Below are 18,659 nucleotides of genomic sequence, written 5' to 3' on the forward strand. Positions count from 1 at the left end.
ATGCCCCGGGATATTTTACAGGGTTTTGATATCCACCCATTATTTTTCATTCTGAATAAAGGCTCTGTATATAAAATGTTCAGCCACTTTAAGAAATTAATACCGAAATTAAAGGATTTAAGTGCTTTAAACATAAAATTCCATTCCACTGAATCAAAAGCTTTTTGAAAATCAAGAAATAATAATATTCCGTCCTCATTACAATTTTCACAATATTCAAAGATATCAGCTATTATTCTTGCGTTTAATCCTATAAATCTACCTTTAATATATGCAGACTGGTCATTTGATATTAAATTATTAATTACTTTTTGTAATCGTCTTGCAAAAGTAAATGCGATGATTTTGTAGTCAGTGTTAGTCAAACTAATTGGTCTGTAATTTTCTAGCAAATTTTTATCTCCTTTTTTGTATATAATGGATAAAACTGACAATCTCTGAGAAAGTGATAATTTATTATCATCAAAAGATTTTTGAATGGTAGAAAAGAAATGTTTTTTAAGTTTAGGCCAAAAACATTTTATAAAACTCACTTGGTAGTCCATCAAGACCAGGGCTTTTATTATTTTTCATTGCAGAAAGTGCATCTGAAAACTCTTGTAATGTTGGGAATAGTTCAAGTATTTGTCTATCATTTTCATTCAGGATATTTTCAACACTTACATTGGAAAAATATTCTTCTATCTTATTGTCTTCAATATCGTAAGATTTATAAAGAGTTTCATAAAAAAACACTCATTTTGGGTAGTATTTCATCGTTATCAGTAGTTAAAGTATCATATTCATTTCTTAGCTGTTTAATAGTATTGCATGTTTGCCTTTGATTCTCCAATCTTAAAAAGTATGAAGTATTTTTTTCACCCTTTTCTACCCAATTTGCCCTTGATCTTATTTGCGCTCCCTTTGATTTCTCATTTATGAGGTTTGATAAAGATTCCTCTAAGAAACGTTTTCTGTTCATATCAATTTCACTAGAGTGTAATATTTCAATTTTATTTAGTTCATTTTCAGCTTCTTTAATTTTTAGATTATATGATTTTCTGATTCGCTTAGAAAAGTTTATACAAAATGTTTTGATTGAGGTTTTTAATTTTTCCCAATGTGTATGTGAGTCATCATCACTATCTTGAAAGTTTTCCAAAAATGAGTTCATCGAATTTATAAATTCTTTATTTTCAAGTAGAGATGTATTAAATTTCCAATACCCTGGCCCACGTATGTTACCTGATATATCTAATGTAAGTTTTAAACACATGTGATCAGACATTCTAATACCATTGGAGTGAGAGCCAGGAACTCTCCTCACAGTTACATTATTTGGTATAAAACATAGGTTAGAAGATATGAAAATGTAGTCGATTCTAGAGGTTGGTATATTGTCACCATTGCACCATGTAAAACCTTCTTTATTATACAGTGATCTCCATACATCACTTAATTCAAAACTATTAATAAACTGTTTGAGTGTACATGTATATAAACTCTTATCTGCACTATTTTCATTGTCTAACTCACAATTAAAATCCCCTCCTATGACAAAATTTTCTTTGTTAATTGTATATTGATTACACCATGTTGAAATTCTTTTTTAAAAAGCATTTCTTTCTTTTATCTGATTTGGTGCATAAATATTAACAAAAGTCCGAGCTTCGCTTGGTATTAAAGGAGTTTATATAGGGACAACAGTTTTACATGATCCGCCTATTCATTGAACGCAGGAAGTAAAACGCAAGGCGACGTAAACTGTGCATTGTGACGTCACATTTAGCCTCGACTTTTTTATTTCTTTTTCAAAGCAAACAATTATAAATAACAATAATACATTCCGTATGCAATGAAAAAGGCCGTTAAAACTAAACTAAATTAACCAATAACTTCAAAATGGTAAAAAAAGTAACCGTAATTTTATCGTATATTCTTATTCAAAGAAACTCATGAACTCGTTCATTTATTTAGTCGTATTACGGTTTTATATGTATTTATTTGCTAAGCCCTGTTACAATGATAATTATACTATTCACTTTGAACAAACTGAGTATTTTAATTACGAATTGCACGTCAGAGTCTTCTATTATTGACATTCAAAATAAAACACGAATAACTGTTGAAGCAGGTCATGAAAAAATAAATGGCGGCGCCCATATGGATCACGAAAATTTCAGTGAACGTATATAGAAATTATCTCTTTTTCTTTTGCTGATTTTGACTTTTTTCTTTTACATACGTGTTACCTTTAGAGCCTTGTTCGCGGACGGGCCTTCGGCCCGCCCGAGCTTCGCTCGGTACTATATTGTAAACAAATTGTAAGCTAGGTTATTCCAAAATTCCACAACATATCACAGGAACCGGTAATTTAGCCTGTACATAATGATAAGAGTAAGGGTCTATACCATACCCCCTAATAAAAGCACTTGGATTACTGGAGGAGAAAGAAAATTGGTTTGGGTGACGATAAAAGCAGAATTTTCTATCTATTTTGAAGCGAAGTTTTGAGTAAAAAATTGGGTCATTCCTTTTGGGTTTTTTTCCATTGGGGATGGTACCATAGGGCCTACTATTATTATTACAGACAAAAATACCGGTTCCTGTGAATATTTACACCTGACGACCTGTGAAGGTTGTAAATAGTGAATGTGAACAGCTGCATGTGAATGAGTTAGTGTTCTTGCTGCATACTTTAGTAGTGTAGTAATTCTGGGCAACTCAACGTAGGTTGAGCTGTCTATACCAACCGGAAGTTCAGTGTGAACTGTTAGTACCCCAGTTGATTGTGATTTTCCTACCAGAGCAGACGTGTTCCACGGACCAGTTTCCTAATACGCCGCTGCCCTTGGGATACTTCTTGTTTTGACAATAATTTGGAGTGAAAGGAAGCCAACCATAATTCTGCCATCATATTTTGTTTTGACAATCATTAATATGTAGTATACTAAACCAAATGATCATAAAGCTTATTTTTATTTAATCTCTTTTTAAAAATCAAAATAATATTTTACAATAAATATGATAAAAGGAATAACAATTTTATGATTATCAAAATCTCATAGAAAATATAAATTTTGCATATATATTTTCTTAAATTTACAAAAAGAACGATGTTTTAAAATATATTTAAAAAATCAATACTTTTTATTTTCTTATAAACTGTGACTTTTTGTCCTGTGATATTTTGTCCTGTGATATTTTGTCCTACTTTTATAAAATTTCTTATTGCGACTTTTTGTCCATGGTCATTTTGTCCGTGTCTTTTTGTCTGTGACTTTTTCTCCTGTGACTTTCTGTCCTACATTCGATTGACACACGCTTTACCCGTGAAACAGCAAAAGTAACTTCACGAAAACTAATTATCCCTGTTAGTATCAATCACAGATTGGTGGTTTCATAAATTATTTTTCAGGAATATAAGTATATATATGTATTTGTACAAGTAATAAAAAAACATGTATCACGCAAATATTAAAGTAGGAATAGGAGAGCCTAGCATCATCAAACTCTATATAAAATTTGAGAGGGGGGAGATAAAACGTGTAAAGTGAAGACAATTTTTAACCATTTGACAAAAATCTGCCCAAGTTACTTCCATAAACGTGACCCGCAGCATACGAAAGATGTAGATACAAAATGTTAGATTAGAGGGGACAAGTGGTGTGAGGATCTGTTCTAATTAATATTCTCCCAAAGCCATTTTTTCCCCAATTCGAAAGAGAGTATTAGATAGGTGTCCCTATAGCTATACCTAACACAGTACATTTTTGCCTTTACAGTAACATGCGTGTATTCTCTTCTAGAGATTGTGAAAACGTCCTAACTTAACAGGTTTCATTGTGTAAAGAAAGTCTGGGTTATGTGTATATCTGTTACATAACACTTCCTGTCTGCTTCAACGCCCCAGACCAGATAAGACAACATTAGACTAGCCACACGAACACCGCTTGGTAATCAATACAAATAAAGCATCAATCTAATTAAAATGAAATATTAAATGAATCAAAATTCTCAAATTTTAATTACATTTTTGGGGCTTTGGATATCTGAGAGAGAGGGAAAAAAACGCAATGCATATTTTAAGGGAGGTAATATTATAACCAGGCTAAAGCTAGCAGCCACTAACCAACTAACCAGCAGCCAATAAGCACGTAGAAGCTAGCAGCCACTAAGGAAAATCATCAAAGGACTGAAAGTACTCATAGAAAAATATTTAATTTGAAACCTATTCCAAAGGAAATTTTTAATTTAATTAATGTTTTGAATTAATAAATGTCAATCGCAACACTCATGGGCAATTTAGATCACATGAGAGATTGTACATCAATGGTGAAATGAATTTATATCAGTCATTTGTAATGAAAGGATGAAAGGAAATAAAATTGACCACACATTTCATTTTCTGATCTTTTTGAACAATTAATTTCTCAGCTTACATGCACGAAAGTATGTGCACATTGATAATTTAGCTACCAGAATATTACAATCTTAGTCATTAAGTACCTATGAATAGATTGATATGATAGGGAAAACTATATGATGTGGGGTGCTTTATTATCTCAAGACTGATCCTATTTTCATGTGCCAATCCATTTGAAATCATATTGCATTCAAAAATATTTTCTGTAAATTAGCTCACCTGAAGAGTGATAACCATTGCTTTGTAACAAAAGAAATCAACAAAGGAAATCTTTTGAGCAAGTGGTGTAAGGAAGCAGGATTAAATAATGAAACAAACACTTTCTCTATGATATCTGGTGAATAATACCTCCATCCTGTGAGACTGCTATCAAAAATTGTGCATTAGCTCACCTGATTTTGACATTGCGCATAGCCTACTGAAAAAAGTATAGCACAAATTTTATGACTGCTTTTAGAGTTGTAATGTATGACGACAAGGCAGAAGGAACATCAAGGCAATATAAAGGACCCCTAGAACTATCATTCACCACTTTCAGGTTTGGGCCGTAGTGGTACCACCCGGTGGCTCCCGAGGGTCGGGACAGATTTCGAGTCCCCATTTGTACTCTAGGAGGGGTGACAAGGACAATGTATCCTTTGAGGTAGAGAGTACTAAGGGGTACTCGATGTCATGTAAAGAAGAGCTCTGGGATACCCGGAGGTATTGTTTAGCTCACCTGAACTTTGACATTTTTCGTTTCTCGTAATGAAAGAGGGGGTTTTATTACTGCTTTTAGAAAATTAATCTTTGAAGACAAGGCGGAAGGAACATCAAGACAAGGTAAAGGACCCCTAGGACTATCATTTACCGCTTTCAGTTTGGGGCTGTAGTGGTACCACCAGGTGGCTCCTGGGGGTCGGGACAGATTTGGAGTCCCTATTTCTGCTCTAGGAGGGGTGACAAGGACAATGTATCCTTTGATTGCGGTTGAGAGTACTAAGGGGTACTCGATGCCATGTAAAGAAGAGCTCTGGGATACGCGGAAGTATTGTTTAGCTCACCTGAACTTTGACATTTTTCGTATCTCGTAGAGAATAAAGGGGTTTTATGACTGCTTTTCCAGCATTAATCTTAGAAGACAAGGCGGAAGGAACATCAAGGCAAGGTAGAAGACCCTTAGGACTATCATTTACCACTTTCTGTTTGGGGCTGTATTGGTACACCTCGGTGGCCCCCGGGGGTCGGGAAAGATTTCAAGTCCCTATTTCTACTAATTGATGGGAGACAAGGACAATGTATCCATCGATTGAGGTAGAAAGTACCACGGGGTACTCGTTGCCATGAAAAGAAGCGCTCTGGGATACCCGGAAGTATTGGTTACCTCACCTGAACTCTGACATTTCCCGTTTCTCGTAATGAAAGAGGGGGTTTTATGACTGCTCTTCCAGCATTAATCTTTGAAGACAAGGCAGAATGAACATCAAGGCAAGGTAGAGGACCCCTAGGAATATAATTTACCGCTTTCAGTTTGGGGCTGTAGTGGTACCACTCGGTGGCTCCCGGGGGTCGGGACAGATTTCCAGTCCCCATTTCTACTCTCGGAGGGGAGACAAGGACAATGTATCCATTGATTGAGGTAGAGAGTACTAAGGGGTACTCAATGCCATGTAAAGAAGAGCTCTGGGATATCCAGAAGTATTGTTTAACTCACCTAAAGAAGAGGTTTGTGATACCGGAAAGTATTGTTTAGGTCGTCTGAATTTTTCATACATAATTATATCTCATGTATAGAGACTACTTGGTATAATGCATTTCGTCTTTCCATCGTAAAGATTCTCCATTTCTAGACTTATCAATCCACGCATTCTGTTTGAAGCCGTAGAGGTACCACGTGGTGGCCCTAATGGGTCGTGACAGATTGATGGTCTTTACTTCTAGTCTTTCATATACTCAGGAAGGGTAAAAGAGAAATGAGGTGATGGGTCGTTGAGGAACAAGCAAATTATTAACAAAAATGCAATGATTTTCCTTAGAAAATTGTGCGTAGTACAACGTATCCCTAGTATTGTGAACGAACATTGGTAGGTACTATGGAGAATTGATATAGATTTAGCTAACGACCGCCATTTAAATGAGCTGGCGACCGCCATTTAATTTAAGTGGTAACTGCCAATCATTATCTGGCGGCGCAACTTAATTTAAGTGGCGGAAGCCACTTCTTGTATGACAACCGCCACTTATTATCTGGCGGTAGCCACTTAAGCTGAATGGCGTCCACCACATAATTCACCTGTTGTCTAACTGCCGGCTGTCACTTAATTCAGTTGTTGGCCGCGAATTGAGGGACTATTGACAATGTGTCCTTTTTTTTTTAGTTTTCTAAAGTGTTTCCACTTAAATTTGGGAAAGGGTAATTGCATGGGGTTCCAAGTAACAGTTAAAAAAAGCCATGTTGTTAAGATAGGGGTAAACTCGGGTATCATTCTTTTGTAAACATGATAGAAAGAAATATCACTGGGACTCTAAGATTAGGACAATTTTATAAGTCACGATCGTAGTCAAATTGAACATTAGAAACGAAAAAAATCATAACACACCGAATGCAGTATCTATGAGATATTCCTTCTCTACAAAATATCTATGTAGTCTATTAACCACGTGAAAAGTAGGAGAAAATAGTGTAAGTTTCCTCCTCGTGACAATTGTAATTTCCCCGTCCTGTGACCAGAAACAGTTTTCGGAATTTGAGATTGCAAGCGTGAATAATGGGTTGAGGTAAAAAGCATGGTTGAAATATAAAGAGCTTGTTATTCATTGCAGAAATATTTGACTGCAACTTGATATCACAAAGGAATTTTTAAGTGTGACAGTGCAGGTTTTCCCGATGTAATGATCAGGGTCCAGTTTCAAAAATGAAATATTTGATGACAAAAATCTTTAGACAAAAGTAGTCATAAGATCCCTTCATACCTGTACCAGGCTGAAGCTAGCAGCCACTAACCAGCAGCCAATAAGCACGTAGAAGCTAGCAGCCACTAAGGAAAATCATCAAAGACTGAGAATACTCATAGAAAAATATTTAATTTGAAACCTATTCTAAAAGAAATTTTTAATTTGATTAATGTTTTGAATTAATAAATGTCAATCGCAACACTCATGGGCAACTTAGCTTGGTGAAATTTTAACATATCTGTTAAACATGTCTATAAAAAGTGGTGTGGTTGCATCCGAATGGAAAAAAGCTAGAGTTACCCCTCTTTTTAAATCTGGTGACAATTTTATGGTGAACAATTATCGACCCGTGTCAGTTTTAGCAATCGTGAGCAAAATTATAGAAAGGCATGTTTTTAACTCATTTTACGAGTATTTGGATAAAAACAATCTTTTAATTGAACATCAATCCGGTTTTAGACCAAAGCATTCTTGCGAAACAGTACGTCAGAACATTATTGATACACGGTTAAGTAATATAGATAGTGGCAAATTAACAGGTGTTCTTTTTATTGATCTTAGTAAAGCCTTTGACACTGTAAACCACCAGGTATTGTTACACAAGCTTTTATCATTTGGTATTTGTCAAAATTCTTTTAAATGGTTTCAGTCTTATCTTAGCGGAAGATCACAATGTGTTAGATGGAAAGGTGTTTTGTCAGATGAAAAAGATGTTACAATAGGAGTGCTTCAGGGGTCCATATTGGGTCCATTGTTCTTCATCTTATTTGTTAACGATTATCCTAAATGCCTAAAGCACTCAAATGTCTCTATATATGCAGATGATACATCTCAGGATGTTTCACATCAATCTACAATGTATTGATGTTATTGAGCAAAGGTTACATGATGATCTTTTAAACTCTATGAAATGGATGGAAAGTAATAAACTTACGATGAATTTAAAGAAAACACAATGTATGTTGATTGGCACTGCACAAAAACTCTCAAAGTGTAGAAAAATGTGTATCAAAGTAGGAGATATTGTTTTAGATACTGTTAAAACGGCCAAACTTCTTGGTGTACAAATAGATGAATGTCTAACCTGGTCTGTACACACTGATTCTTTATGCAAGAAACGTTCACAGAAAATAGGCATTTTACGTCGTCTGCAAACTTTTATGTCAAATGCAGCATTATTGAAAATTTATAACACTGTTATATTTCCTCATTTTAACTATTGTTGCACAGTTTGGTGCTCAGCCAAAAACAGGGTTTTTATTGACAGACTTTTTAAATTACAGAAAAGGGCAGCCAGAATTATATTGAAGGTAAAGGTAACTCAGACGTCTACAGCTGATATTTTTAGTGTTCTTAAATGGATGCCTGTTCATGATTATGTTGTATATAGAAAACTAGTGCTTGCTTTTAAGGTTCTTAATAACATGGCACCAGAATATATGAACGTTTTTAGTTTTGTCAGCCAAGTTAGTTCCAGAACAACAAGAAGTAGCGATAGTGGCATTTTATATTTACCAAAAGTTCGAACTGAATATTATAAACGGTCTATTAAGGTATCCTCCACAATTTTATGGAATCAGTTGCCCGAGTCTGTCAGAAGCTGTGGTTCTATTACATCTTTTAAATCAGCATATTTGCAGCATTATTACTCAAATAAGTGATATATAGATATGTATATATTTATTTTCCCCCAGTGATATCGTGTGTATATTTTATGTATATATTTTATATTATGTTATCTATTTTTATATTCTCTCATTTATCTGTCTGTGAATATGTTTTATACAGGACCACAATTTAAACTAGTCATGTGTACTAATTGTGTTATCCTGTCAAAATAAAGAATTTATTATAATTATTATTATATTAGCTCACATGAGAGATTGTACATCAATGGTGAAATGAATTTATATCAGTCATTTGTAATGAAAGGATGAAAGGAAATAAAATTGACCACACATTTCATTTTCTGATCTTTTTGAACAATTAATTTCTCAGCTTACATGCACGAAAGTATGTGCACATTGATAATTTAGCTACCAGAATATTACAATCTTAGTCATTAAGTACCTATGAATAGATTGATATGATAGGGAAAACTATATGATGTGGGGTGCTTTATTATCTCAAGACTGATCCTATTTTCATGTGCCAATCCATTTGAAATCATATTGCATTCAAAAATCTTTTCTGTAAATTAGCTCACCTGAAGAGTGATAACCATTGCTTTGTAACAAAAGAAATCAACAAAGGAAATCTTTTGAGCAAGTGGTGTAAGGAAGCAGGATTAAATAATGAAACAAACACTTTCTCTATGATATCTGGTGAATAATACCTCCATCCTGTGAGACTGCTATCAAAAATTGTGCATTAGCTCACCTGATTTTGACATTGCGCATAACCTACTGAAAAAAGTATAGCACGAGTTTTATGACTGCTTTTAGAGCTGTAATGTATGACGACAAGGCAGAAGGAACATCAAGGCAAGATAAAGGACCCCTAGAACTATCATTCACCACTTTCAGTTTTGGGCCGTAGTGGTACCACCCGGTGGCTCCCGAGGGTCGGGACAGATTTCGAGTCCCTATTTGTACTCTAGGAGGGGTGACAAGGACAATGTATCCATTGCTTGAGGTAGAGAGTACTAAGGGGTACTCGATGTCATGTGAAGAAGAGCTCTGGGATACCCGGAAGTATTGTTTAGCTCACCTGAACTTTGACATTTTTCGTTTCTTGTAATGAAAGAAGGGGTTTTATTACTGCTTTTAAAGAATTAATCCTTGAAGACAAGGCGGAAGAAACATAAGACAAGGTAAAGGACCCCTAGGACTATCATTTACCGCTTTCAGTTTGGGGCTGTAGTGGTACCACCAGGTGGCTCCTGGGGGTCGGGACAGATTTGGAGTCCCTATTTCTGCTCTAGGAGGGGTGACAAGGACAATGTATCCTTTGATTGCGGTTGAGAGTACTAAGGGGTACTCAATGCCATGTAAAGAAGAGCTCTGGGATACGCGGAAGTATTGTTTAGCTCACCTGAACTTTGACATTTTTCGTATCTCGTAGAGAATAAAGGGGTTTTATGACTGCTTTTCCAGAATTAGTCTTTGAAGACAAGGCGGAAGAAACATCAAGGCAAGGTACAGGACCCCTAGGACTATCATTTACCACTTTCAGTTTGGGGCTGTAGTGGCACCACCCGGTGGCTCCCGGGGGTCGGGACAGATTTTGAGTCCCTATTTCTACTAATTGATGGGAGACAAGGACAATGTATCCATCGATTGAAGTAGAGAGTACTAAGGGGTACTCGATGCCATGTAAAAAGAGCTCTGGGATACCCGGAAGTATTGGTTACCTCACTTGAATTTTAACAGTTTTCGTATCTCGTAGAGAATAAAGGGGTTTTATGATTGCTTCTCCAGCATTAATCTTTGAAGACAAGGCAGAGTAAACATCAAGGCAAGGTAGAGGACCCCTAGGACTATCATTTACCGCTTTCAGTTTGGGGCTGTAGTGGTACCACTCGGTGGATACCTGGGGTCGGGACAGATTTCGAGTCCCCATTTCTACTCTCGGAGGGGAGACAAGGACAATGTATCCATTGATTGAGGTAGAGAGTACTAAGGGGTACTCAATGCCATGTAAAGAAGAGCTCTGGGATACCCAGAAGTATTGTTTAACTTACCTAAAGAAGAGGTTTGTGATACCGGAAAGTATTGTTTAGGTCGTCTGAATTTTTCATACATAATTATATCTCATGTATAGAGACTACTTGGTATAATGCATTTCGTCTTTCCATCGTAAAGATTCTCCATTTCTAGACTTATCAATCCACACATTCTGTTTGAAGCCGTAGAGGTACCACGTGGTGGCCCTAGTGGGCCGTGACAGATTGATGGTCTTTACTTCTAGTTTTTCATATACTCAGGAAGGGTAAAAGAGAAATGAGGTGATGGGTCGTTGAGGAACAAGCAAATTATTAATAAAAATGCAATAATTTTCCTTAGAAAATTGTGCGTGGTACAAAGAATCCCTAGTATTGTGAACGAACATTGGTAGGTACTATGGAGAATTGATATAGATTTAGCTAACGACCGCCATTTAAATGAGCTGGCGACCGCCATTTAATTTAAGTGGTAACTGCCAATCATTATCTGGCGGCGCAACTTAATTTAAGTGGCGGAAGCCACTTCTTGTACGGCAACCGCCACTTATTATCTGGCGGTAGCCACTTAAGCTGAATGGCGTCCACCACATAATTCACCTGTTGTCTAACTGCCGGCTGTCACTTAATTCAGTTGTTGGCCGCGAATTGAGGGACTATTGACAATGTGTCCTTTTTTTTTTTAGTTTTCTAAAGTGTTTCCACTTAAATTTGGGAAAGGGTAATTGCATGGGGTTCCAAGTAACAGGTAAAAAAAAAAAGCTATCTTGTTAAGACAGGGGTAAACTCGGGTATCATTCTTTTGTAAACATGATAGAAAGAATTATCACTGGAACTTTAAGATTAGGACAATTTTATAAGTCACGATCGTAGTCAAATTGAATGTTAGAAACGAAAAAGTCATAACACACCGAATGCCGTATCTATGAGATATTCCTTCTCTACAAAATATCTATGTAGTCTATTAACCACGTGAAAAGTAGGAGAAAATAGTGTAAGTTTCCTCCTCGTGACAATTGTAATTTCCCCGTCCTGTGACCAGTAAACAAATTTCGGAATTTGAGATTGCAAGCGTGAATAATAGGTTGAGGTAAAAAGCATGGTTGAAATATAAAGAGCTTGTTATTCATTGCAGAAATATTTGACTGCAACTTGATATCACAAAGGAATTTTTAAGTGTGACAGTGCAGGTTTTCCCGATGTAATGATCAGGGTCCAGTTTCAAAAATGAAATATTTGATGACAAAAATCTTTAGACAAAAGTAGTCATAAGATCCCTTCATACCTGTACCAGGCTGAAGCTAGCAGCCACTAACCAGCAGCCAATAAACACGTAGAAGCTAGCAGCCACTAAGGAAAATCATCAAAGGACTAAGAGTACTCATAGAAAAATATTTAATTTGAAACCTATTCTAAAAGAAATTTTTAATTTGATTAATGTTTTGAATTAATAAATGTCAATCGCAACACTCATGGGCAACTTAGCTTGGTGAAATTTTAACATATCTGTTAAACATGTCTATAAAAAGTGGTGTGGTTGCATCCGAATGGAAAAAAGCTAGAGTTACCCCTCTTTTTAAATCTGGTGACAATTTTATGGTGAACAATTATCGACCCGTGTCAGTTTTAGCAATCGTGAGCAAAATTATAGAAAGGCATGTTTTTAACTCATTTTACGAGTATTTGGATAAAAACAATCTTTTAATTGAACATCAATCCGGTTTTAGACCAAAGCATTCTTGCGAAACAGTACGTCAGAACATTATTGATACACGGTTAAGTAATATAGATAGTGGCAAATTAACAGGTGTTCTTTTTATTGATCTTAGTAAAGCCTTTGACACTGTAAACCACCAGGTATTGTTACACAAGCTTTTATCATTTGGTATTTGTCAAAATTCTTTTAAATGGTTTCAGTCTTATCTTAGCGGAAGATCACAATGTGTTAGATATAAAGGTGTTTTGTCAGATGAAATATCTTAAAAACTACAAAAGTTACAAGTGTAAATGTTGGTGCATGTCTTGTGAACATAAAATCCCATCTTTTTTGTAAAGGGTTTATTTGTATCCTTAATAAAAGGGTTGGCGAAACTCTGGACTTTTGTCGTGCCCAGAGTTAAATGTCGCACTGTTAAATATGAATTATCACATAAAGAATTCGTGAAAGATATCTCACTGAGTGACATGTGTTCCCTTTATATTTGTATGTACTGTTAACTTAGTATTTGTTTTCCAGCACAGACAATTTCCAAAATTCCATCCATTATTGTGTAAGAGTTTGTAATATTGTCATTCTTTGGAAGTATACTTTTGATTTCTACATTGAGGGGAAATTAAAAAAATCAAAAAGAAAAACTTGGGTTATATTGCTTGCTTTTAAGCTACAATGTGCTATCCTTTACCTTATTGCACTTAGAATTTACTTTTTTTTGTGTGCATAACCTTCAATTGTCTGTTGGTGTCAGCAGAATATAAGCAATACAAATGAATCAATCATTAAATCAATCAAATACATAGGCGTACATTCTAACAATATAGATATAGTAGATTGGAAATAACTAATGATATTTTTACAATTGATATATCGAAAAAAAAAATCATCATTTTGAATTTGAATACTGACTAGAACATATTAGTAATAATGCCGATTTTTAAAACTTCACTCAAATTACAAAGTCTTGTCTTAGAATGAAAAAAAAGTTTTTAACCTATTTTTGAAATATTGTTGAAAATACTGTATTTTCCTATTTATTTTGCTGTTTGTTTGGAAAATATATCAAAGTAATGAATTACAATATTCAAATCAGTTGCAAGTATTAACTTCTTTTATCATAAAGTATGAATTTGAAATACGCACCTATTGGGTATACATATTGAATATATATTGGATAAATCAGAAACTGTAAAATCGCGTGGATTTAGCGCATTTTGATTGAACAATCCTTTTGCCACGAAATGTAGTCCTTTTCAAAGCATTTTAAAATCTAAATTCACATAACATTTTAAGTGAATATTTTGGACCAAAGAAATAAGAAGTGAACCATTATCTACACAGTTATAGCATTCTGTGCATTGTCCTCAAAGACTGATAAAGTAGTTTCCTTAATCACCAAACCTTTCTGTAATTGTGCAATAAGAATACTTATCCTAGTATGAAATGGGGCTCACGGTGGGTGTGACCGGTCAACAGGGGATGCTTACTCCTCCTAGGCACCTCATCCCACCTCTGGTGTGTCCAGGGTCCGTGTTTGCCCAACTATCTATTTTGTATTGTTTGTAGGAGTTATGAGATTGATCACTGTTCGTTATCCTCACCTTGCATACACTTATATAAAGCCATGACGAACTCAATCTAATCTCCATGGATGGGTACATCCTCATTTACATAAAATCAATAATATGTCAATATTTTAGAAAGTCGATTATTTGGCAATATATCAGGATAAACCAAATGGTGAATATAATGGTTTAACGGCGATAAAAAGGGGTGTGTTCTCCTCAAATTATTCATATCTTCAATTTGATGACTCGTACTTGACAACCCGTGTATGCCGACCAATCGTAACTAATCTTACTGAAACATGTTTCAAGACAAAAACGTAAGACGCCCTCGTAAATCTTTTGCGATATCAAACGCCATGAAATTGGAGCTCCAGGCTCGTATCAGAAGACAGGGCAAGATTACATATCTATGTTCAAGATGAAAACATTTAGTGTTAAAAGAAATTAAACAAATGTTGCTCTTAAAATACTTTGTTGTATTGTTGACTTTGTATAATATTATCTATATTAAGTGCTTTGTTTGTTTGATATTCGTGGGATTGGTTAACTATATATCGTTAACCGATTGGTTTATTTTTAAACCACGGGACAACCCATACGTCCCATACGGAGCATATGTATGTTACTACAACACACTTCATCTTCACTATGTTGGTGCATTTGGGAGGTGTTGGAGGGTGAGGCTGGATCGCAATGAGATGGATAGTATTATGGCAGATAATACAGTCACCATTTGGTTAACGATATATAGTTAACCAATCCTATGAATATCAAACAAACAGAAAATAATTTGTTGTATCGTTTACTTTGTATCTATAATACGTAGCCTTTATCATTATATTTAAAGATTTTGGGGTTTTAAGGGAAAGTGGACATTCGTATTTCGTAATATGCCAAACTGAGACAATTTTTATAAACCATTTCCAGAACGTATCCAATTTTTGCGACATTCTTAGACAACCTTTGCTGATCTAAAGTCTCTAAACTTTAAGAAATCGGTATCTACACGTAGAATTGACGCACATGAATAAGGACTCCTCATCATTCACAATATGTTTCTATTTTATTCGAATTGTCAAGGATACGCGGTTTTTAAAAACCACATACTGTTAAAACTTTCGCGAATTGTAGCTTTACAATATAAAAGAGTTTGATGTGTATATATTTATGTTTAATTTTTTAAAGTTTACATTGTTCAATTTTGACACAAAATAAAAATCAATGCGAAAGCTGTTTTTGTTCAATATCATACAAACAGGTATGTAGCGAATGGTGACTGAAAATTTGGAAGTTGAAATAAATTCTAAAATGAAAATACATCTACTTTTTAAAAAAAATGTTTGATACGATTATTTTGTAGTAAATAGACAGATAATTTTAATAATGAAATCCGCATTTCACATTCAGAAATATTTTGTTGTTTGTTTAAATGCAAATTTTCCAATTTATCAGTATGCAGTATACATGGATCTAAATTCATTTTCCTAGAAGTAAATACATTGTCACAGAGAGAACATATATCCTCTGTTTATTTCCTTACTGTTTACTTTTAGTTTTGAAATCGGGGCAGGCTATTGACAAACAAGTTGTTGTTAGAATGGTTTGAACATTCTTATTTAAAGTCAGCAGTTTGCAAATTATATGGTCGTTATGATGATCTAGTTTGCCAATACAACCTATCATTGGGTCAAATGCTGTCTGATGTGTTTCAGTCAATTGTTAGGCCGTTCTATACAGGCTGATTTTGGCAGCGGATAACTCCGTTTGCCTGATCAAGACATACAACTCACGGCGGGTGTGACCGGTCCACAGGGGATGCTTACTCCCAGGCACCTGATCCCACTTTTGATATATGTAGGGGTCCGTGTTTGCCAACTTTTAATTTTGTATTTATCATGAGAGTTTGAGATTGATTGCTGTTCTTTATATTCACCTTTCATAGTAAATGTAAATATCAAAATACACTTGATGAAGAACCCGTAATATAAAGAAGGGAGGACAGCGACCCTCCATGTCCGTGAGTTCGTTTCCATTAGCGAAATGAGAAGTCGGGCATATAAGGACACATGGATGCTAATAGTAAAGGATGACAATTAAGTCATAAACTGATAGCACTATTTTTGATTTTGAATAGACAAGATTCATACCGGTATATTTTGCACATGAATTACGTCAATGGCCAGATCTGAATGGTATCAATCCAATGTCCAATATAGACCTTTCTGGTATTTGAAGCAAAATTATTATTCCCAAAAAGTATAAGAACATTTGAAAGAAAAGTCATGTTATTCATTTTATGTGCCTACTATAAAAATTCATCGAAAGAGACGGAAGCAAAGGACATGGAATTCGTTTTTCAAACCATATCAATAAAAAACCATCGTAATAACATGGTTACAAATCTTTCAAAACCCCTGTATCATTTCTAAACTAATTCACACACAATGTACTATATGTAAACATGTCTAATGCTATAAACAATCTTTTGAATTAATTTTGACTAAAACATCATAGATATACAACCGTTACTATGTATTTTACTTTGTAATATTTCTGTGCATGACATCATACATTTTTAATGTGAAGAATTAGTAAGTTGTGAGAAAGTTTTTCCGATCATATATCAATATACAACATCTTCAAATCAAATCAAGCAGTTATTCAAATCAAAATAAAGATATCTATTGTTATGCTGAAAATCTTTAAGAAATAATCCGAAAAATCAAAACCTTTTAATGAGTCCAGCCTTTCTGACGTAGGTCTTGCGAGGGTTATCGGGATCAGCATCATAGAACGCAGCAGTGTTGAACCTTTCTGGGGGAATATCCTGAACATGGTCTTCTCCATTCACAAGAACTCTCCAGAACTCGTCAATGTTGTCAGCTCCTGGAAACATGCAACCAATGCCAACTACGGCAATGGTCGAGTCTTCATCCATCGCTTGAATGTATATTGAAAATGTGTTGATTTTACATTGCAGAACTGTTTTACTCCATTTGAAACAAAAACGACTTGATACGATTGGAACATATTAATGTTACTGCACCTTACCGTGTATTTAAATATATAATGCTTCGCAGAATTTATGACGTTGGAATAATTTCACGGGTCATTCTCATACAAATTATAAATTTTCTCCTCTTGAGTCACTACATTACGTAGCTCCCTAACAGGACATAGATGCTTTTTTCATAACTAAGGGAATGACTCACCTCGCAGTAGAACATAACTGAGGATTGTCAATTCTAAATTTCTTGTTAAATAATTCATTTAATGAATAAAAGCCCTTTCTTATCAAAACAAGGGGATTTAAACATTGCTCTAAATCACAACTTACATTAGTACTACATGTAGTATCAACCCGCTTCTCATTATCTACAGTGTATCATAATGTACGTTTCATACTACGAAAATATGAAAGATAATACTACGAAAATATGAAACATACCTGACTTCCAAACAACGGCAGTGTCAATAGATACATGTACTCATTCTGCTCACCTGACATTGGTAATTTTGTATATACTAGAGGCACAGTAGAGATTGGCTATCGTTATTTTTCTTGCATTAACTATAAATTTGTCATGAATTATGGTATCAACAAACCTACTGACTTCACCAGGATGAATACGGGCTAAACCCTTACTAGATTTTAAGCTTCATCTAGACCTACTCGTCTGATCATGTCCCTAACAGTGGTACTATGACCATTTTTGAACAATTTTTTTTTCTCTTTTCAATTCTGTTTACAATCAGTCCATCTTTTTTATTTTTTTTGAATTTCATAACCGATTGCTTACATGTAAAACCCATTTATCAGATTCCGTGATTCTATGTTTTTCTTACACATCTACCCTAGACATGATCAGTACGGGAATGTCTGATGTTGATTCAATTTCCTGGGCTGCCTATTCTTTGTTTTTGTTTGGAGTTGGTCCATTTTGTTAACTTATTCAAACTTGTCGTTTACATTATCTTTCTCTCAAACTTTGTTCATCTCTTACTTCGTTTACATAGCTTATTTTCATTTATTTATTTATTTTTTTTTTTTTTGTATTTGTTACTTACTATTATCTTTTATAAATCATGCATGGTTAAAATATAATCTCTCTGGGTACGAGTTAGCTTTACTATTTGTCAACGTAATTGGGTTAACTCGTTCCACTTGAGATTAATTAAGTTTATCGTTTTTCTTTTCGGACATTTTGGATCAACTCTTTGGACAAATAAGGCATGTCCTAATTCGCTCCACTTTTAACATAGACTGGCAAGCCTAAAGACCAAAAACATGTAGTCTGCGTTGTAAATACGTTTGTAGATTAGTGTAGTTGTAGTGCTAGATGCATTTATATGTAGTTTTTGTTATTATGCTCTGTT

General features: G+C 34.8%; 1 protein-coding gene across 1 annotated transcript in view; it reads right to left on the reverse strand.

The window, feature by feature from the left end:
• Positions 1–17,264, reverse strand: part of LOC125678819 (uncharacterized) — a 73,895-nt gene extending 56,631 nt beyond the window's left edge. The window contains exon 1 of the mRNA XM_056142693.1: positions 17,012–17,264. Within this exon, the coding sequence (XP_055998668.1) occupies positions 17,012–17,220 (209 nt within the window). The 5' untranslated portion in view covers positions 17,221–17,264. The remainder of the gene's footprint in view (positions 1–17,011) is intronic.
• Positions 17,265–18,659: the final 1,395 nt, after the last annotated feature.

Source organism: Ostrea edulis, chromosome 1 (genome assembly GCF_947568905.1).
Source record: "Ostrea edulis chromosome 1, xbOstEdul1.1, whole genome shotgun sequence".
Classification (NCBI taxonomy): domain Eukaryota; kingdom Metazoa; phylum Mollusca; class Bivalvia; order Ostreida; family Ostreidae; genus Ostrea; species Ostrea edulis.